The sequence below is a fragment of the Peromyscus leucopus genome, chromosome 8b, assembly GCF_004664715.2.
Source record: "Peromyscus leucopus breed LL Stock chromosome 8b, UCI_PerLeu_2.1, whole genome shotgun sequence".
NCBI lineage: Eukaryota > Metazoa > Chordata > Mammalia > Rodentia > Cricetidae > Peromyscus > Peromyscus leucopus.
The window spans coordinates 87,658,317-87,681,949 of NC_051086.1; the positions used below are offsets into that span (position 1 = coordinate 87,658,317).

The 23,633-nt window shown below is 37.6% G+C and overlaps 1 protein-coding gene across 1 annotated transcript in view; it reads right to left on the reverse strand.

The window, feature by feature from the left end:
• LOC114702204 overlaps nucleotides 1-23,633 on the reverse strand; it is a 175,449-nt gene that overhangs the window by 75,862 nt on the left and 75,954 nt on the right. Inside the window, exons 21-30 of the mRNA XM_037200852.1 lie at nucleotides 21,931-21,981; nucleotides 19,618-19,761; nucleotides 16,679-16,750; nucleotides 14,429-14,572; nucleotides 10,645-10,716; nucleotides 8,412-8,555; nucleotides 7,383-7,451; nucleotides 6,163-6,306; nucleotides 1,206-1,277; nucleotides 223-366 (exon numbers count right to left, since the gene is read on the reverse strand). Coding sequence (XP_037056747.1) covers nucleotides 223-366; nucleotides 1,206-1,277; nucleotides 6,163-6,306; nucleotides 7,383-7,451; nucleotides 8,412-8,555; nucleotides 10,645-10,716; nucleotides 14,429-14,572; nucleotides 16,679-16,750; nucleotides 19,618-19,761; nucleotides 21,931-21,981 — 1,056 coding nt within the window. The remainder of the gene's footprint in view (nucleotides 1-222; nucleotides 367-1,205; nucleotides 1,278-6,162; nucleotides 6,307-7,382; nucleotides 7,452-8,411; nucleotides 8,556-10,644; nucleotides 10,717-14,428; nucleotides 14,573-16,678; nucleotides 16,751-19,617; nucleotides 19,762-21,930; nucleotides 21,982-23,633) is intronic.

The window sequence follows — 23,633 nt, forward strand, 5'->3', positions numbered from 1 at the left end:
TCTCTGTGTCATTATTTGGGAGCTGGCTATCAGGACAGAAAAAGACTCATTCATTACACATGTACACATCATCATCATCCATCATTGGGGTAGATTATACAGCATGTGATCTATATCTCAATATTAAAAAGACACCAAATAATTGCAAAGAAGAAACTGTACAGTAAGAGAGAAGAATTTAAAAAAATAAAATTAAATTTAAAAAAAGAAAGAAGAATTCACCATTGAACGAGGCCTGTCTCAGGATCTCCTGCATTGTATTGTAGCTTATTGGAATTCCAGCACTCGTGAGATTGGAGATCAGCTCATTTGCAGGCATCGTATTATTTCTGATATTATCAAAAGCTGTAATCTCTTTCAATAAACCTGCAAATATTGGGGAAATGAGAACAGATGTTGACACTGAGATCAAGTCCTTTTTAATCCTTGGTACCCACAGTTTACAAAAGGAGATAGGTATATCTTTAAAGAAATTCTGAGTCAAAAAGCTTTTAAAACACATCGGTGTGTTTTTTTCTTTAGAAGTCAATTAAACAATAAACAATATCAAACAGTAGTTAGGTATAATTTCTGAGGAAGTTCATTTTGGTCATTAACTGTTTGCTCTCAGAGATGTTTCTGCTACACACATCACTGTAACACACACCAGCCGTTGAGCTTGCCAACAGCTGGGCAGCTGTTCAGAGAAGAAGGTCGAGAAGCAGAAACAGAAGCCAAGGAGTCGAGGGAAAGAAAACAAGGAAAGAAACATCTGGTGCAGACTAAAGAGTAAGACCTTGTCCTAGACTTCAGGAGCCTTCCTCCTGCACAGCCATGTCTGCTAGCTTTCCTGCACGGGACCTCTGCAGCGCTCTTTCACAGCATGCGTCATGAGTGGGAGGATAACCGCATGGGTATTCATAGAAATGAGAGGTAATGTGCCCCTGGGGTAACGGGATATTTCTACTATATAGCATACATATACTGAGACAAGTAATTTGCCTTAAAGAATCATTGTAGACATGAAATTCTAAATAATTAATTATACTCAAAACATGAATTAAATATACTAAGAAATGAAAAGTCTGGATATAACACTTAAAATAAGACAGAGGGAACTCTGGGAAAATACTAAAAATAAAGATAAAACAAAATTTACTTCAGAAAAGTTTAAAATACCATAAGATGATTTAAAAATTTTGATTTTATTCTTTTAGTATGCTTACTGCTGAATGATGTTGCTGGGCTAGATGAGTCAACAAAAGAACCAATTGTTTCTTTTAAGACCACTTCTCTTTCTGCAAAGTTAAAAAAAAATTAGGGTTTAAATGAGTCAATTTAAAACTTACAACAGCAGGAGCTGGAGAGATTGCTCAGCAGCTAAAAACATTGGCTACTCTTAAAGAAGACTGGGGTTCACTTCCCAACATCCACATGGCAGCTCATGACTATCTGTAACTCCCACTCCAGGGAATCTGACACACTCCTCTGACCTCTGAGGGTATCAGTCATGCATGTGTCACACCTACATGCATGCAGGCAAATATTCATACACATAAAATAAAAATAAATCTTTTTTTTCTTTTTTTTTCCAAGACAGGGTTTCTCTATGTAGTTTTGGAGCCTGTCCTGAATCTCACTCTGTAGACCAGACTGGCCTCAAACTCACAGAAATCTGCCTGGCTCTGCCTCCCGAGTGCTGGGATTAAAGGTATGCACCACCACTGCCTGGCTAAAAATAAATCTTTAAAAATGTATTAAGGCAATAATTGTGTTAGTATTATTCCACTCAACTATCAAATTTCTGTGATCACAACACATTGGTTAGACTGAGAGAATGCAAATATGTGCATGGTCACACCTCCCACAGTCACACAACATACAGACACAATACACAGATTCAAGGGTTTGGAGTTTTTTTGGTTTTTTGTTTTGTTTAGTTTTGGTTTTGGTGTTTTTTGTTTTTGGTTTTGGTTTTTTGAGACAGAGTAGCTCGTTTTTTGTTTTTGTGAGACAGGGTTGCGTAGCCCTGGCTGTCCTGGAACTTGCTCTATAGACCAAGCTGGCCTCAACTCAGAGATTCACCTGCCTTTGCCTCCCAAGAACTAGGATTAAAGGCATGGGCCACCACTGCCCAGCAAGATTCAAGTTTTATAGAACAACATTTACCCTTACCACCTGTGATATACTCTAAAATCCTCTACCCAATTTCAAAGTATTCCGTTTCCTTTTTAATGCTATTCAGGACCTATCACATTTATTACATAACTCATGTGACCCCCCCACGCACACACTTTTAGAACTCATACACAGAAGATGTATATAAATTTTCATTAAAGTAGATATAAATAGGAGTAAAAGACAACATGTAGATCCACTTTCTGCAAGGACATCATTGTTTTGAAATCTGGTGACAAAAAAGAACAATTTCCTTGTTTTCCTACTACTCCCTGTTCAACATGGAAGCAAATAAAAACTATGCACCGAAGCAAATGAATAGGGCTGGTGATGTCCGTAGCCTGGTGGTATATTGAATATTTTAAGCTGAATAGATAGATCATAGGATGGATATGGAAAGAACACATCCACTGGATGTGTCCATAGCGCCTGAACCAGGCCAGGAGACTTTCAGGTGAGAGATGCCCCACATACAAGGATGCAGCACCCTCATCTCCAAAGCCAGAAGGATATTGAAGAAACAAAAGGGAAGAGGGGTCAGGGTTTGGAGCGCTTCCTCTGTCTCATATGCCTCTCTCACACTATGGCATGGCCCTTGAGTGGGAGAAGGTTTCAACAATGAACTGCTCCGTCATTGGGTTACATTTAACTACACTAAAGCAAAGCAAATGGAATCCTGGGACCACAGCAGTTAGATGCCTGGATTAATCCCCTGACAAGAACTAAAAACTCTAACTGAAGTAAGTTTTTCTATGTCTTAAACACTCGATGTGCTTCCCAGTAATGAATTTCCAGCTCCCCACTCCTGGCTCCCCTCACTGACAGAGGCTCTAACCCAGTGATGCATTTCCAGCCCCCCTCCACCCCTCCACCCTACCCCACTCCACCCCACCCCCAACCTCCCACTCCGCCCCCCACCAGCCAGGCTGTCCTCACTGACTAACCATGAGGCTCTAACCCAGAAGCATAGCAGCTGCTATTCACCCAAAGTATTTGTAAAGACTAAACAAAAACTGACAACTTTAGTTTGTACTTTCAAAATCTCAGTGTCTAGAGTCCTCCTGAACTGGAAAATATCCCTCCTTCAACTTATGAAAACTTCCCAGCATTTCAACACCCAAGAAAAAATATCAAAAATTGGGAAATGTTCCTTCTTTGAAGGTGGCAAGCTTGGCTTTTCTCTCAGTATACCTCTAGGGGTCGCTCTCTTGCAATTTGCAATACCCTTCCATATATATTCCTTTTTAATCTATGTAGAAGTCTTTGAACTTTGGGAATTTATAGGTGATGGTCTCTCTCAGTATTGAAAGGTCATCAGCCACACCCTCTTAAATAGCTTCTGAACAGCCACCCTTCCCCTCCTGTGTATTGAAGAGCCTTAAAAGTCTCTGTTTCTTATGCCTTGAACTCTTTCCTATATTCCAAATCTTTGTCTTTATTGGATTCTCTGTAGTAGGAATGTCTCTCCAGCCTTACCAAGCTCCTGCAGTCCCGTGGTCTGCTTATAGAATAATCACTCAGAAGCTTATATTAACTATAACTGCTCGGCCATTAGCTCAGGCTCATTACTGACTAGCTCTTACACTTAAATTAACCCATAATTCTAAACCAAATTTATGTTTAGCCATGTGTCTTGGTACCTTTTCTCAGTTCTGCCTTATCATCTTGTTTACTCTGTGTCTGGCTGGCGACTCCTGACTCAGCCCTTCCTCTTGCCAGAATTCTCCTCATCTGCTTACCCTGCCTATACTTCCTGCCTAGCTACTGGCCAATCAGCTTTTTATTTATCAACCAATCAGAGCAACACATATTCACAGCCTACAGAACAACATCCCATAGCACTTCTCCCCATATAAATCCTCAAACCATTTTATAATTCATATTTATGTTTTTGTTTAACATACTAATATAATTCAGAGATTATTAATTTTAATTTCTAAATTTTTGTTTATTTTTTTACAGATTTCTTCATTTTAAAATGTTTATGCTTCTCTTGCACATTACCATCAACTTTATCTTTTATTTATTTAATTGAATACAAAAAAAAAGACTAGAATGAGCAACATTAAAATGACAAAAAGTAAATACACAAGAAAAAATATAGTATGAGGCTGTATTGACACCAGACAAAACAAGGTAAGGACTTAATTAGCCACAAAGAATCAATTCTCAGTGTGTGGTGGGGAGTGACAGCCATTGCCCATGTCAACATAGACTATGAAATGTCAGTTTAAAAATCTGAAACATAAATATAAGTAAATAATAAGGGGGGATCAATTTCAAGCCTCAAACAGGCAGAAGAAGAGGAGTTCTTAGAGGCCAGTGGACTGTCAGCTCAGACTCTTTACAGTCACAGACACTCTCTGCTGTCACAAGATATCAGAACATAGAAGTTTGCTCCTAGAGAGTAACAAAATCTACCCATCACTTCCTTGTTTTTTCACTTCCATTCTCCCAAGTTCTCTGGCATATGTGTCTTAGAAATAAGTCTATTCATGAAGTTATAGTCTATGTATTTTCTGTATATTTTACCTTTCATTTTTTATGTCATTATGGTTGTTGTATTCAATGACTGTGTAGTTATGATCTGAGCAGATAGTTTGCACGATTATTGAACACTCAGGTTGTTCTCATCTTTTCATTATGTTTTCATAGAGATCTTCATTCCCAAATCTCTTCATTCTTTTTATAAACATCACTCTCAGATAAATTTCTGAATTAACTAAGTTTTATGGGTCATTGTTTGTATCCAAAATGTATCATATGATAGAATAAAGATGATCTCAGTAAATAGTCACACTATTTATATTCTTCATCTTCTAAGAATGTTTAATACAATTGGCCGGGCGGTGGTGGCGCACGCCTTTAATCCCAGCACGCGGGAGCAGGCGGGTTTGTGAGTTCGAGCCAGCTGGCTACAATGATTCAGAAAGCCAAAGCACACAGAGAAACCTGCTCAAAAAAAAAAAAAAAAAAAAAGAATGTTTAATACAATTGAAATTCAAGTACTTTATAGTTAGTTAAATCATACATTAGAATAGGTAGGTAAGATAAATTTCATATTATGAAAAAGATATCCTATGTGCTGGGGATAAAGTTCGACTGGTGTTTGCTTAGCTACACAAGTCCTAGGTTTGATTCCCAGGACTGAATGAACTAGGCATGATGGTGCACACTGATCTAAGCAATCAGTAGGTAGAGGCAGGAGGATCAGAGGTTCAAGATCATCCTTGACCACAATATATTTGAGGGCAGCCTAGGATATATGAATCCCTGTCTCAAAACAGCAAAACAAAATAACAGAACAGATACCCCAAAGGTCCCATACTGAATAAACGTAATGTAACTCAAGGGTACAAATATTAGTCAAAGCTTCTCAACTGAGCAAATATTAAAAGCAGATTTATTTGGTTACTATAAAGATTGAAGCAATTACAGAACTGAGAAACAAAAGCTTCTGACTGCATTCCTCTCCCAGCAGCCAGTTGGACCAAGCATCTAAATGAGTGCAGCTGCCCACCTTGATGTAAACTGCAAGCTGTGTACATCAATTCTTCTTACAAAGAAAATAGGACCATTCCAGTGGATGCCTTCTGGTGACTACTCCAGAAGCCACACACATCTTGTCCTTTAGTAGCTCATCGAGCCTAAGCATTCTATGACTATGACAATGGTGAAGAGATATTATATTCTATATCAAAGGAATCAAAAAATCCATGGAGCTCTGTGTCACCCCTAGAATCCAGGACTGAAGAAATAGAAATATCATATTTTTATTTTAACTATTGCATTCCAATAGATGAGAATGTTTTTTAAATAATAACAAGATTACCTCTATTAGTCTCAACCAAGTAAAGACTATCCAAACATTCTCCACCTTGACTAATATTTGGGCATCAGTTCCATAAAGAGCTCCCTAATATACAGTATTATCATTCTTTTAAAAAGAGCCAGTGTGAGCATGCATCCTCTAAGCAAGACCTGAGAAGTAACTGAAGTACTCACCATCCATCTCAGAAACTGGAAACATCCCAGGCTGGTCTTTCTCCTGTAAAGATTTCTTGAAGCTCTCCAAGGCAGCTAAAAGGTCTTTAACTTCAATTTTTCCATCAGTGACTTTATCGACAACATTGCATGTGTCCTCTATTCCTATTTTGATGGCAAAATATAAAAAGTAGGGTTAGTGCATCCAGCTAATCACATAACAACCTGATTGCATGTGTGCACATGTGCACAGGTACTTAGCTATCCACCTTGGGTTTTTTGAAAGCATTTTCAATGGGACTTTGGTTGGCCAATTAAGCTACTGTATCTGGCCAGGAACCCTCCCATGTCCACTTCCTCTCATTGCTGGGATTACAAGCATGCATTATCATTGTTCCTGCATGAGACATGCCAAACTTTTTCATGAGCACTGCAGACAGAATTCAGGTCCTAATTCTTGAACTATCTTTCCAGCCCCATAACAACCTGATGTGAAGGAAATGTATTCATTTTCTAGAATACTTGTTCTATTATTTTTTTTTGCTTTGTTAAACAGGAAGTAACATAAAATTTAGAGATTTTGATGCTCTATTAGAAAACAACATAAATTAAGACCTATTATGTTAAGCATTTAACTCACAAAACTAAACAACAACCAGCAAAGTGACCCCTAATGGTGCCAGGGCCCATGGATGTAGCTCAGTGTAGAGTGCTTGTCTGGCATGCATTCAGTCTCCAGTATCACATAAGCATGGTGCATAGCAGCACCTGGGAGGTGTGGGCAAGAAGCTGAGAAGGGACTCTGCTAAAAATTACACATAAAGGGCTGAGGAGCTGGCTCAGTAGGTAAAGTACTTGCTGTACAAGGGTGAGGGCCAGAATTTGGATATCCAGCACCCTCATAAATGTCCAACAAGCAAGGTAACCCACCAGTAATCCCCGTCCATGAAAGAGAAAAGGGATCCCCAGAACACAGTAGCTAGGTAGACAGACTCAATCAGTGAGCTCTGGCTCATGTGAGAAACCCTGCCTCAATATATATGGTAAAGAGCAATTGAGGAAGATAACAACATCAACCTCTGATATCTTGAATACAAAGTTACACACACACACACACACACACACACACACACACACACACACACACGCCAGCATGCATACACACATATCAAAAACTTAAATCCATACATAAGCCTACAAGCATGAGGCTTCTCTCTGTATTTTTTTCAAATTATACTTACTCCGGCACTCATTAAATATCTCACTGTTGGCCAGTTCTCTGACGATATCCTTAAACTGTACCACATCACCTTTAGAACAAAGAGAAGGAACAGTTTAGGTATTCTGGTTTTTCTTTAAAAAAGACTACTTGATGGTTTAAAGCCATAGTTATAAAACACAAAAATAAAAAGGAAATGCAACAATTATCTTGGAACATGTGATAAGCAGATCTAGAATAAAAACTATCAGGGATATTACTTTGAAAATATGTTCCTTTTGTGGGCTCAATAAGTTATATTATATATATTCATATATATATATATGAATATATATGTATACAAATACACATGTGCATACAGTAACAATTTATGAAAATAGGGGACATGAACTAGAGAGAGAGCAGGGAAGGATACCTGGGAGGGTTTAGAGGATGTAAAGAGAAGAGAGAAACATTGTAATTAAATGGAGTGTCACCGGGCAGTGGCGGCGCACGCCTTTAATCCCAGCACTCAGGAGGCAGAGGCAGGAGGATCTCTGTGAGTCCGAGGCCAGCCTGGACTACAGAGTGAGTTCCAAGACAGCCAAAGCTACACAGAGAAACCCTGTCTCAAAAAAAACAAAAAAACAAAAAAAAATTACAGTCTCAAAAATATTATTTTTTAAAGCAGGCTGAGCAAGCCATAAGGACAAGCCAGTAAGGAGCACTTCTCCATGGCCTCTACATCAGCTCCTGCCTCCAGATTCCTGCCCTAACTGCTTTCAATGATGAACTGTTATATGGAAGTATGGGTGAAAACCCATCCTCCCCCAAAAATGAAGTAAATAAATAAAATATGCGCTTTAATACAAATGTTTTATTTAAAAAGTAAGAAAAATATTCTTTTTTTTCTGAAATAGAGAATGAGGAGGAGGAAGAGAAGGAACAAGAAATAGGCTGGCTGAAACTCCTTGGGCACTTAGGCTAAGTGACACTTAAGAAATATGGAACCTTCGTTGGTTTAAAGTAAAATAATCTTAAAAATCTATTTAAAAATGAAATAACCACTCACTAGAAGGAGTAGTGTTATCCAACACCTTCTGTATTTCGCCATCTGTTAGGTGGATTCTTATAGCATCTAAACTTTGCTTAATGTCAGAAATGGCATTACGATCATTTCTGTCAATTTTGGTGTTGTAAAGTCTCTCTTTTTCTCCTGGGAAGAGACAATGACTTCTGTTAGAGAAGCACAGAATTAGAAGAGAATTTATTAAACCTGGCAAACAAATGAACATGCCTACAGTAAATGATGAACCTAACACCGAAACACTGGCTGGTTTCCTCGTAGATCACAATAAACATTGTATTCTTGGGCCCTCAGAGATGGCTAAGTCTGTAAGAGCAATTCCAGAGGACCTGGGTTCAATTCTCAGCACTCACACTGTAGCTCACAACTGTCTGTAACTGCAGTTCCAGGGGATGTGACTCCCTCTTTTCACCTCCACAGGCACCAAACAAGTGTACAGTGTACAGTCATATAATCAGGTAAAACACCAGTACACACAAAATAACAAAACAACAAAACAATTTTTAAAAATCCAAAAGTGTATTATAGAAAAGAAGCAAAAAACAAAAAGATACACACTGTGATTGCATCTATATTTTGAAACAAAACCAGAAAGACTTCTCATATATCCAAACTACTGAGGCATTTGGGATTTCACTTTTGTGCTTAAATACTGAAAAGTTTGTAGTTTATTCTTATCTGTGAATATATATATACTTTTCCCTTTGCCTACCTAGTTTTTACACCATCCTCATTGGAAAAGAACCAATCTTATTTCCTATAGCAACCTTAAATGATACCAATATTATGTAACTGCTTAACAAACGTAATGAAGTCTATTCCTGTATTTCCCATATCATTTCGGCATTTTTATATTTTCATGCAATGGTACCAAATGATTTGATCATAAAGATTTTATAATATCAAAATGAAGACAATAGCACCTGGTAGTGTTTGGCTTTTAGCAGCTCTTCCCTTTCTGTGTTCTCATGTTAGTTTTTATATGTTGGTTTATATTGTATCAAGCTTGTCTGGTTCTAGAAGGAAGCTGTCCTTTATATACCTTTATTGAGACTGTATTAAATACATAAATTTAGGGAAAAGTAACTGACATCTTATTAACCTTAAGATAGTCCTTTCCAGAAAAGACATATTTTTTCAAGTAAAATATAATTTTGTGTTCTTTAGGAATGTTTTAGGATTTTTGTTCTACAAATTTTGTACATTTCTTAGAAAACAGATGAATACAAATGTGATTAAATAATGGAAAATCCAAGTATGGTGATCTTTGAGAATACAGGTGTGCACCACCATAGCTACTGAAGCCGGAGGATTACCTTGAGTTTTGGGACAGACTGAGCTACATAGTTTGTACAAGGTCAACCTGAACTATGTGGCAAGACCCTGTCTCAAAAATAAAATAATTGTGGAATTCTTTTCAGCCTCAAAAAATCAAGAATCCCGTCATTTGCAAAAACACGGATGAACCTAGGGGACATTGTACTCTGTGAAATGTCAGGACAATTACTGGATGATATCACTTGTACAGAATCCAAAAACACTGTCATAAGAGCAGAGAGGGTGACGGTGACTGTGAGGAGGAAAGAGATGGTGCTGGTCAGAGGGTAGAAAGCTGTAGTTAGACATGGTAAGTTCTGGAAGTTTATCACAGAGCAAAGCAGCAGTGGTCCCTGTGCACTGAGGGCTGGAGCAGGAAATGGGTCAACAGACACCATAACGGATCTCTTAAGACATGTTCACATGTTGTTTATGGTAGCAGTTACACAGAACCACACTGCTAACAAAGTTGATATGTTTTCATGAATTTGTGAAAAACACAGTATACAGTAGTTGATTATGAGAAAAAAAGCCATAATAAATAGTCTTAAAGGTCTACTCCACTCAGTTTGCCAAACCTTTTAAAAAATATTTTCTAACTATTCTTAATTTTCTAATCATTTCCAAAGTCAAATACGAATACTGAATAGTCTCAGAGAATAAAACCTCAGTGGATAATTTTCTAGCACCGTCAGAAACTGCTCACAATTCTAGGTTTAGGTTACACTTAGCAATGTTTGCATCATCTTTCAAAGCAAAGTTACAAATAATCTACCTTGTGCCCTTTTGTTTTCATATTGTATTTTACTTGTGCTTTATCTAAATCTAGATTGTTTTAATATGTAAGCCACTGTTTATCTTTCCAAATGTGAGCATTAAACACATTCTAAGTAAAACTCACCTTCAGATTTTAGAGTTCTCAAGGTATCTGTAAATGTGGTCAGAAAGTCTTGAACGCTAACTTTGCCTTTTTCTGTAAAGCAAGGGAAAATTTAGCTGAAAGAAATAATGTTTCTAATATATTAGAACTCAATATAACAGCCAAGTCAGCCTGGACTATTTCTTTTCTTTTGTCTCTTGCATTCTCCAAAATATGCAGTTCTATTTCTTTCTAAATACTTACTGATTTTATCATATTAATGATAATATATGCATAATATATGCTATTAAAATAGTATCTTTTTAAAAGACTCTTCGACATTAGTTCTACTTTTTTTTTCAATTTACTTTCCACAACTTGACAAGAGAAGTCTTTCTAGTTAAAAAAATATTTGATCCCTTCCATAAATAATGCAAGGAATTAACAAAGCAACTCAAGTAGTCTATCTGGCACTGGGGCAGTGCTTCAAGGTCAAAGCTGGAACAACTGCCCACTTCACATAAATACTTCAGTAGCTCCACTCCCTTACAAAACTGTCAAGTGCAGAACTACTATGGGATAATGAGGAGAGGCTGTACACCAACATTAGCTATGTAAGTGTGCTAAAATTTAAGTAGCATACTAGCAAACAGGATTCATCAGCACACAAGAAAGTATGATACTCCTACTGAATATACATCCATTAAGAGTGTTATAGCCCACAAGGAATAAAATTTGTGTTTAGAGGAGAGACAGTCTTAGTTACTACAATGGTCTGTCGCCACAGTATACAAGCAGGCATGTGGTATATCAAGAAAGGCGCTTGTAATGCAACGGGTAGTGGTTAGGAACAAAACTGTCCAGAAAGGTCCTGCAGGGCAATGATAATGGGGGAACTATGTTTTTATTAATTAAATTTTTTTCATTTATTTTACATCCTGACCGAAGTTTCCCCTCCCTCCTCTCCTCCTAGGAAACAATTTTTTTCTTTTCTTTTCTTTTCTTTTTTTTTTCGTTTTTTCGAGACAGGATTTCTCTGTAGCTTTGGTGACTGCACTGGATCTCGCTCTGTAGACCAGGCAGGCCTCCAACTCACAGAGCAGCGAATGGACAAATGATACAGGATTTTACAATTAACCCAAAAATTTTCTTTTCAGGATTCTCTAAAGATGTCTTCACCCCCAGAAAGCAGGAAGTAATTTTAAGAATATGACACCCACATTCCTGAGAGGTAGGATGGGAAGTTTTTGGTTATTTTTATGAGTTTTGGATATTGTCATTGTTTATGATGGTTGGTTACAAGTTGTTAATTGTTAATGGTCAGGGAAAAAGCTGAACAAGGAGATTAGATTCAGAAGTTTTGTTTAAAAAAAAAGAAAGAAAAAAGAATATAGATATGAGATAGATCATTGAATCTACTCTGAGAAAAAAGATAAAGAAATAATAGGATAAATGGGTAGATCACTGAATCTACACTAAAAAGAAAAAGGGGAAGATATAAAAATGACAAAACGTAGATTACTGAATCTATTATGAAAAGAAAAATACTTTTAAAAAGGAATTATTTGTTTTAAATAAGTAATGAAAATTTTTTTCTGAGTTTATCAAATGTTACTGGACTGGACATTGTTAATATATATAATGGAGTTTTTTGTCTGAATCTGTCAAATATTAATGGACTAGACATTGTTATGTAATTTTTGACTGTATATATTGTATATACTTATTGGATAGTTTTTCTTGTATTAGTTATAAGCTTTTTTTTTAATTTTAGACAAAATAAGGGGAAATGTGGTGGTATTGTGTTCCCCAAAATATTGTGCACCCTAATAAACTTATCTGGAGTCAGAGACAGAACAGCCACTAGATACAAAGGCTAGAAAATAGTGACACTCACACCTTTAATCCTAGCATTCCAGAAGCAGAAATCCTTGTGTTCAAGGATACAGCCAAGCATGGTGACTCACACACACCTTTAATCCCAGAAAGAGAGCCTTTAATCCCAGGGAGTGGTGGTAGAAAACAGAAAGATATATAAGGCATTAGGACCAGAAACTAGAAGTAGCTGGGCGGTGGTGGCGCACGCCTTTAATCCCAGTACTCGGGAGGCAGAGCCAGGTGGATCTCTGTGAGTTCGAGGCCAGCCTGGACTACCAAGTGAGTCCCAGGAAAGGCGCAAAGCTACACAGAGAAACCCTGTCTCGAAAAACCAAAAAAAAAAAAAGAACAGAAACTGGAAGTGCTGTGGGATGGTCTGTATGTCAAATCTGTTGCTCAGATTGGTCAATAAATAAAACACTGATTGGCCAGTGGCCAGGCAGGAAGTAGGTGGGACAAGGAGAGAGGAGAATACTGGGAAGCAGAAGGCTGAGGCAGAGACACTGCCAGCTGCCGCCATGACCAGCAGTATGTGAAGACGCCGGTAAGCCACCAGCCACGTGGCAAGGTATAGATTTATGGAAATGGATTAATTTAAGATATAAGTACAGTTAGCAAAGCCTGCCACGGCCATACAGTTTATAAGCAATATAAGTCTCTGTGTTTACTTGGTTGGGTCTGAGCGGCTGTGGGACTGGCGGGTGACAAAGATTTGTCCTGACTGTGGGCAAGGCAGGAAAACTCTAGCTACATAGAAGCATTTGGCTGGTTAAGCTTTCAGGCTTCTAGCAGCAGTTCAGCTGAGATTCATTCTGGATGAAGACTCAGTGACTTCCAGTCTAAGGAAATAGGACCAGCTGAGGAACTGGCGAGGCGAGGTAAGGTGGCTGTGGCTGTTCTGTTTCTCTGATCCTCCAGCATGCACCCCAATATCTGGCTTCAGGTTCGATTTTATTAATAGGACTCTTTAAGATTCATGCTACAGATATCAGCAACAATTTTATTTAACATGCTTAAAAATGAAGATAAAATGCACAGATTCTTATTTTTTTTAAAAAAAAAAAAACAGCTTACTGAAATTAAGAAAAATGAGTACCTTTATACTCTAAAGTCATTCCATATAAAACTTTCAGTGCTGAACCTGAATTGATGGCTTGGTGGTTAAGAGTGCATATTATTCTCCCAGAGGACCTGAGCTGGATTCCCAGAACCCAACATCAGGCAACTCACAACTGCCTGTGACTCCATCCCTAGGGGATCTGATACCTCTGGCCTCCATGGTTACTACACATACACACACACACACACACACACAACACACACACACACAGAGAGAGAGAGAGAGAGAGAGAGAGAGAGAGAGAGAGAGAGAGAGAGAGAGAACATGTGCACACACACACTTAAAATAAAACTTTAAAAAAAAAACTCTTAGTACACGTCTTCACTTGTGAGTTCTACTAAATAGCTGAGGAAGAAAATAGAAAGGATATTCTCCAATTCGTTTTAAGAACTCAGTAAAGACAACACTCAACTGCACCTGTCACTAAACTAATGAGGTTTCTTGTACACTAGTCAATGTCCACTTCTCTGAGTCACTACTGTGTGCAGCATCCTCTATCATCTGAGATTCGCTTCTGATGGATGAGCGCCTGGCTCGGTGCTCAGGAACCTGCTCTGCTCTGCAGGTAGATCACAGCCCAGTCAGTTCACAGGATGATCTCACTCCATAGGCACCACCATTGGCTTCCCACAGGGACAGGATGGGCCTGGATTCTCTGCTTATTTGCCCCTGTGGAGCTCTGAGTTGGCACACCAGTAGGGTAGTGTGACTATCCATCTCACTGCTGTGGGTACAGGATGACCCTTCATCCTGTGTGCTCCCCCCAGGCATCTTCCTTCTCAATGTAGAGAACAGCCCATTGAAGGTAGATAGATTGAAAGTACGCACCATGCTCAGGAACATTTTTCAACACTTCAGTCAGTGTGGCTTCAGCTGAATGAAGGTCATCATTCTTCAATAACTTCTTGAAGTCAGAGACATCAAGTAGATCCTTCTGGAGAACTTGGGGAGTGGTTAGGAGTACCTGTGAGACTACAGAAAGACAGTAAAAGAAAATGTTTCAAGAGCAGACACTGTGTATTACCCAGCACTTTACTCAGGTTGCATAAAATAATGGAAAAGTACATGAAACTTTGAACACAGTTTTAGAAACAGGAGCTCACAATCATTAAAGCCTTAGTGCTAGACACTGCTCCAAGTACCTTCATCTTACCTATTTAATCTCACAATAATCTTAAAGGTAATCATTACTATGCCCATTTTTCAAATGAAGAGGCTGAGGCTAGCAAGTTTAAGTTGACTTGCTGAAGAGTACTTTGGTAATTATATGGTAAGAACAAGATTCAAATTCAGGCAACATAGGTTCAAAGCCAAAGCTTTTCACCACTATACCTTTCATACAGACACAGTCAAGTAGTCAACTATCCCTGGGGCCATTTATTGCTTCACATGTGGCCCCTGAGACCACTATGAAGTGCTACAAATAATTTTTAAGCCAAAGCTACACTACATTATTTAACTTAAAGTTGTGTTGCTGAAATAAAATAGAGGATATAACAAAAGCATTACCCTGAGGAGCAAAATGTAAACATGTTGCCATTTTGTTTTAAATTATTAATAGATAGTACTCTTGGAAGACATAATTGCCAGACATCTGTTGACCCAGGAAGCTTCTTCCTCCAATTCTTATTAACACTGACCATAACTGAGAATCTATATAAGATATATATATATATATCATATATATATACATAGAGAGAGAGAGATGATAGATGAAAGATAGATAGATAGATAGATAAATAGATAGATAGATAAATAGATAGATATACCAAATAGAAAGTATAGCTGGCTGGATATAGAAAGGCAAACAACTCCAGCAATAGAATCATATTCACTTACTAACAACTACTAAATGATAAGCATTTTAATAGATGTAACATTTAATACCCAGTTGTGATCATTAATCTTGACTGTCAGCCTGACAAGTCTATAGTCAACATGGAAATATATCTCTGGCTAAGTCTATCAAGGATGTTTCTGGAAAGATTTAAACTGAATAGAAAAGACCCATCCTGAATGTGGGCTGCACCATCCCACAGGCTGGGTCCTGAACTGAATAAAAAGGGGAGTGAGCTGAGCACCAGCATGCATTTCTCTCTGCTTCTTGACTGTGAATGTAATGTGACCAGCTGTCTTGACCCCCTGCCACCATGCTACATCATGATGGACTGTCCCTTCAAACTGCTATAATCCAACATAAACCTCATTTCCTCAAGCTGATTTCATCAGGCAGTTTTTCACAGCTTTAAGAAGAGCAATTACCATACCAGACACATAACCAAAGCAGAAAAGGTCAAAGAAGGATGTTTACAAGCATTCAAAGAGTCAAAACCCTAACTCTCACCTTTCCTTTCTTTGACTCTCATGGAAAAATGGACATTAGCAAAATACAGGAAAAATCACAGCAAGGAAAAGTACAGATTCAGGAAGCAAGCTAGCCACAGAATGGAACTAAAAATAAGTCCTGAGACAAGAGCTAGCTGAATAGCAGGCAAGGGGAAGGGCATTTGAAGGACATAAGCCTGTGTGTGTTGACAGTTTTGTGAGATCTAAAAAAATAAGATCCGTAAGAAAATATACAAGTTTTAAAACAAGAGGAGTTCAACATGATAGTGAATGCTTGCAGTCCCAGGATCTCAGGAAGGCTGAGGCAGGTTATAAGATTGTGTAATCAAAAACCAATAAATTACATATTTTAAAGGGCAAGGTTTATGTTTAAAAGTTACTATCAATTAAAAACACTCATCCAGGAGCTCCAGAAATGGCTCAGTGGTTAAGAGTGCATACTGCTAGTTGCAGAAAACCTCAGTTCAGTTCCCATCACACACATTGAGGGTTCACAACTACCTGCAATTCTAGCTCCTGAAATCCAATGTCTCTAGCCTCCATGGGCACCCACATGGCCATGCTCAAGCACATATACACATACACACACAGACACATACACACACACACACACACACACACACACACACACACACACTTAAGTAAATTTTTAAAATACACAACTAATTTAAATTTTCATAGATTATAAAGCAATTTTCCAGTCACCTTCTTGCACCAGAAGTATTCACATACCTATGGACTCTTTAAAGCTTGGCATACTCTTCGTTTCCCTTAAGAAATCTTTTAAGTCCACCTCCATGTTATCTGGAAGGCCAAAATCAAACATGCTGTCATTAAAAATGTTGTATTTAAGCCGGGCGGTGGTGGCACACGCCTTTAATCCCAGCACTTGGGAGGCAGAGGCAGGCGGATCTCTGTGAGTTCGAGGCCAGCCTGGGCTACCAAGTGAGTTCCAGGAAAGGCGCAAAGCTACACAGAGAAACCCTGTCTCGAAAAGCCAAAAAAAAAAAAAAAAAATGTTGTATTTAATCAGCACATCAAATTTTCTGATTCATAATAATTATATAAAAACTCATTTTCATTCACTTTTCTCAAATTATAGAAACTATTTCAATAGAACTTCTAATACCTAGGATTCATTGTTAATATTAAATAACATTTTAGTTCCTTATATATAATACTTTACATGTATTAATTCATTTAATATTCACAACATTACATGTATCATTAATATGCCTATTGTTAAAAGATGAAAGCAAAAAGAAATTAGCTTGTTCAAACAATAAGACCAGGAAGTTCTAAAGGCTGTTAGAAATTTGAAATGATTCAGTCTCATTGAAGGAGTGGTAATGTTACTGTAAGTGCATACATACACTGATACAAAGTCACAGAAGTTCTGAAAGAGCCTAAATTATAATGAAATGACAATGTGGGTAACACAGAAAAATATACCAATATAAACCCCAAGAGACAGGATATAAAATGTACCAGTCTATTTACCTATGACTGGAGTCTTGTAAAGGAAATAAGAAAGGTTAACCAGGAACTAAGATATAGACTGGTGAGCAGTGGGTAGCAAAACTACAGCCATCTTGGGGATAAAACAAAGATCCAGAAATGACTAAATAATTTACCTAAGTGTTTGTGAAGAGCCATACAAAACACCTGGGTCTATTCTAAAATGGGAGTTAGAACATATACCAAGTCAACTGGGATGTATAAAGGGTTTCTTTCAACCAGTAAAAGGAAGACATATAGGGGCAGAGAAAAAAGCTCAGAGGTTAAGGATGCTCCCTGCTCCTCCAGAGGGCCCAAGTTCAGTTCCCAGCACCCATGTCCAACACTTTACAACCACCTTGACCCAGCTCCAGGGAATCTGATGCCCTCTTCGGCCCTCCTCAGGTACCTGCATACATGTAGCACACACTCACACAGACACACGTGTGTACACATAAGTAAAAATAAAAATAAATCCTTAAAATTAAAAAGGAAGATGTATGTTCACTGATCTAGTATGGAAAAAGGAGGCCCAAACCACCCAACCTGACACACAATTGGGTGATGGGGAGATTCCTGTGGGAAATTGAAGGTCCCCGCAGAATCTGACATGGGTTTGGAGACTTAAATTTATGTCATTTGGGTGTGGCAAAATTAAAGGTCCAACTTCAGTGCACAGCACCCTGTCCAGCAGCTCACAGCCTCCTTAACTCCAGCTCCAGAGGATCCAATGCCTCTTCAGCCTCCTCAGATACACATGACATACATTCTCACAGACATATATACATCCACATAAATAAAAATAAATTTTGAAAAATGAAATAGGAAGATATGTTCACTGACTCAGTATAAACAAGGAAGACTAAATAACCAAATCAGATAAAAACTGACCCAGATTTAAAAAATAATCTAGAGGAGTCGATAAATCAATAACCAAATTGTGTAACACAGGTGCTTCCAAACCTGGAATTCATAGGATTCCCACAGGAAAAAAAAGACAGATATACCCCCAAATAAAAGCTCCCCTAAAACTAATAAAACTCCGCATCTTCTAGAAGATTGCCAGATTTCATTTTCTAAAAGTAAATATGCATATATATACATATACACACACACACAAATTTATAGTCACATATATAATTCATGAAGAGGGATCAAGTGCATACTATTGAAGTCAATGGTGAAAAACAAGGGTAAATATGGAGCCACTTGGAAACAATTACTCAAACAAAACAATTGCACTTTTAAAATGCATTTTATTTTATTTGGTTAAAAATCAAATGTGAGCTAGGCGTGGTGGCGCATGCCTTTAATCCCAGCACTTGGGAGGCAGAGGCAGGCAGATCTTTGTGAGTTCAAGGCCAGCCTGGTCTACAAAGCGAGTTCCAGGAAAGGCGCAAAACTACACAGAGAAACCCTGTCTCAAAAAAAAAATCAAATATGACAAGCACTATATATAAAACAGGTGGAGTTGGATCTCCTCTAGGGAAAGATCTATATCAGCACAAAATACTGTCTACAATGTATGATATTTCCCCACTCAGGCTTATAAGTAATGAATAGTAATTATCTAATAAGTATATTGCTGTGGGATGGTCTGTATGTCAAATGTGTTGCTCTGATCGGTCAATAAATAAAACACTGAATGGCCAGTAGCCAGGCAGGAAGTATAGGCAGGACTAACAAAGAGGAGAATTGACAGAACAGGAAGGCAGAAGGAGACACTGCCAGCCGCTGCCATGACAAGTAGCATGTGAAGATGCCAGTAAGCCACGAGCCACGTGGCAAGGTATAGATTCATAGAAATGGATTAATTTAAGATGTAAGAACTAGATAGCTAGAAGACTGAGCCATTAGGCCAAACAGTTTAAATAATATAAGCATCTGTGTGTTTATTTTATAAGTGGGCTGTCGGACTGCTGGGGCTTGGCGGGACCCGGAGAGAAAACTCTCCAGCTACAGTATATATCATAACCAGATGAGTATGTGCAGTTAGATATGTCAATAAATTAGAATTGGCCATGACTTATATCAATCAAGCTTCCAATATCATTACTCTAGTTCTCATTTTAACCTTATATATACATTCTACATTTCCAAGAAGTAGGAAAAATGAAGACACTCTTAAGCCAAAAAACAAAACAAAATAAAATAAAATAAAATAAACAGCTCACCATTGATATCACAACGTTCAAGAGCTTCATTGAAGTCTTCTTCAGTCAAATTAGCATTCAAACATTTCAAGGCACGCTGCAAGTCAGATATAGAGATCTTGCCATTATCAACATGTGACAAGATGTCAGCAGCTTCTTTGATCTCTACAAAAATAAATATGTACAACATACTGTTATTTAAAAAATACATACATGGCTGGGAATAGTGATGCACATCTTTAATCCCAGCATTCAGGAGGCAGAAGTGGGTGGATTTCCATAAGTTTGAGGCCAGCCTAGTCTACTTAGAGAGTTCTAGGATAGCCAGAGCCACATAACAGAGAAACTGTCTTTAAAAAAAAAACATACAAACCAATTTATCCAAAACCTACTATGGACAAAGTTATGTGATAAATATTTACCAGAACCAAAAATCTAGTAGAAGTAAAATATTTTCTACTGATAATGATGACCTCAAACAGTATTTAAGTTTTTTAAAAAATGGTTTATGGCAAACAGACAGTGGTGGATGTTCTAGTTTGCTTTCTGTCACTGTGATAAACACTGACCAAGAGTCCTGGGGAGGGAAGTGTTTACTCCACCTTACAACTTATAGTCCTTTATGAAGGGAAGTCAGGAACCTGGACTCCATTTCATAGAGCTTTATTAAAAGTTTATCAGTCATCAGTGTTCTCTCTCAACCAGGTTCTATTCACAACCTCTATAGCCAAATGATAGTCCTACCATCTCACACAATTTAAAATATAAGATATATCTGAAAGCATCAGTATTTTAAATTTTCTATCTATACCATTTCTCTTTTAACTCAAAATGAAGTTGTGTGTTTTTCCATACTCTGAAGTTATATGAAATAATTCAAGCCTTCATGAAAGTCACTTGGGAAAAAACACTATCTACATCCTTTCCACTAACAGTCATTATACAGCTACTAACAAGCAACATTGAAAATCCAATCCCTCTTTTCAAAGAGGTTCCTGTAAATTCCTTAATGAGAGAGAACGACTTATGCTATCTCTGTAAACATAATTAAAATCTATCACATAATTGGTGCTATAAGAAAAGTATACACAAGATCAATCTCAGATTAACCTCACTTCATTAGTATGTGATAAACTTAAATAAGGCTGTATGAAATGAAATATGATATCTGAGCCAAGCTCCTGGGCAAGGGTAGGGGGTAAGTTGATCCAACAGGAAATATACAAAGTAAATAGTGTATGCAAAATCACAGACCCAAAAGCAAGATGAAGCAATTTAAATTATGGTAAGTAATATAGCTACAGAATAAACACAAGTATGATAAACATCAAAGATAAAGAGATAAAGCAGATCTTTCATTCAATGAATATTTAAAATTATGAGTTATCATAAAAGTCTCAAAACAATATCTGGCATACTAAATTTAATTAGCTATAAACATTAGCTTTTCTTAACAGTAAGATAAGAGCCAAGATTTCACTGCATTCTCGAGCTACAATTATCCCTAGGCCAATGGCACTTCTAGGCAAATAGGAAGCAATAACATTAATCAAATAATGAAAACCAGGAACAGTTATTTCTATGGAATAAATACTGTGAGCCAGAAATGAACTAATGAAAGCACACAGCAAAAGAAATTAATTTAAGCTATCAGATGAGGAAGTGGTATCTCCAAGGAAGCGGGCTCACCAGTAAACATAAATGAGCAAAACAGGTCAGGGAAAAGCATGCCAAGAAACAGAATATACAAATGTTTAGGAGTTTAAAAAAAAAAAAAAAAGTACGGAATTTGTGATGGAGCGGGGGAAATAACGCAGTAGCACAGACTGCAAAGTAAATGGTCCAAAGTAATACTACAGAATTATGGCATACATGCTATGAAAACAGTATGGAGATTTCTCAAAAAAAACTGAAGAGAGAACATCTGTATGCCCAGCTACACCCCTCCTGCACATCTGCCCAAAGACCTCTACATCCTACCACAGAGATATTAGCTCATTGTGTTTGTTGCTACTTTATTCATAACAGCTAAGAACTGGAACCAACCTAGATGTCCGTGGATAAAGAAAATGTGGTTATTATATACTATGGAATTGTATTCAGCCGTAAAGAAAAAATGGACTCATGACATTTTCAGAAAAAAAAATGGAACAGGAAATTATGTAAAGAGACGAAACAAAGATTCAGAGAAAGATAAATACCACATTTTCTCTCACAATCAAGAGAGATACATTAGAAATACATCAGCATTTGACAATCATCTAAAACAATTCTCTTGCTACATGAAATAGATATGTGTGTGTACAATATATCACATATAACGCTCATACTCACCACCTGCTGTTGGTAATTTCAGGTGTGGAGACGACACTTCCTTTTTCAGACCTGAAAATGCAGAGTGAAACAGTGAAATGAAGAACAGCATTCTGACCTTACCTACTTGGGCAGGAAACAAGGGGATAAATCACGTTCTTCTCTTGATAGTACTAATCAGTGATGACCATTCATTCCCTTGTCAGACAACCATATTCTCATTCTTCACTCTCATTCTTCCTAGCTGCCTCTGTGATTTCCTTCACCAACTCTTTAAACATGGCAGTTCCCAGCAGGTGTCCCTGCTTTCCTGGTGCCTATCCAATAAAGTATTTACTTATTACTCTGAAATCGATCTCTCGTCCTCCCTCCTTCCCTTCCTCTCTTTCTAGTCTTCTCTTTTTCTCTTCCTCTCATCTACCAAGCTGCTAATCCTGGAGCTTTTCCTATGTACCAACTGCAGTTATCTCATTATCCCACATCCTTTCTACAGAGATGGAAATCAGAACAAAGATCCATTTGAGGGATAGATAATAGAAAAGTCACTCTGTTTTAACTTTTATTATTTTATATGTATGGACATTCTGCTGGCATGTATGTCTGTAACTACAGGTGCAGCTGTTGCCTATGGAGGACAGAAAAGGTCATCATATCTCCTGGAACTGGCATTACAGATGGTTGTAAGCTGCCATGTGGGTGCTGGGAAATGAACGCAGATCCCCAAGAAGAACAGCCAGTGCTCTTAACTGCTGAGACATCTTCTCAACCCCACTCTATTTGTGTAAATGGGTCTGACTGCAGTTGAAGAATGCTTTAGAATAATTTATGAGTAGCAGGGTATTACTTGAAACAAAAGGAGGTTAAAACAGAGATAAATCAACCTTACTTTAAAAAAGTAAATAAACCTTACTTTTTTTTGTCTGGATATGATGAACTAACCTTATTAAAAATACTTCCAAAATGGTAGAGTTGAATAATTTTGTAGATAACTCTAAGATTTCTAGACCTCAGAACTATTAATGTTTTGGTCCACTACTACTGGTTGCAGTAGTGCTGTCCTAGAGATTACAGGATGAGGATGCTTAGCCCATGATTCTTGCCTCTACTCTCTGGATGTAGTCCTTCCTCATTGGTTCTAGCAATAAAGACTGTCCTGGAGTTCCAAATATACACTCAGGAAATTATAGGGGGTAAGACACAAACATCTCTATCCACTGAGCAATTTCACTGGCCATTCCTTGGGGGAATTTTAAATATATATATTTATTTGCTAAAGTGCCATTCAAATGCAGTAAATGTCTTTTAAAATATAGTTAAGAACCATATAGATGATCAGGCAAACTTTTCGTAAATAAACAGATATGGCTACAAAAAATAAGCATGCTTCAATTAAATTATTCAACAATACTTTACCTAATGGCCTTTTACAAGAAAGAGGGGGAAAGGCAGGAGGGAAGGAGGGAGAAGAGAAGGGGAAAACTATAATAATAAGATCATCTAAAATACACCCAAATATGTATTAATTTGGAATTAAATTTATGTAGAAATAAATATTGTCTTGAAGACACACAACAACATGGTGAACTAATCTGAGACCCAGTTTGTAATCCAGCCCATAGGATAACCTAGGCATTTAATTTCATAACCAAATTACTTTAGGGTCTGGGGAGAAGGCTCAGTGGCTAAGAGCTCTTACAAAGAACCCATGTTCAATTCCCAGAACA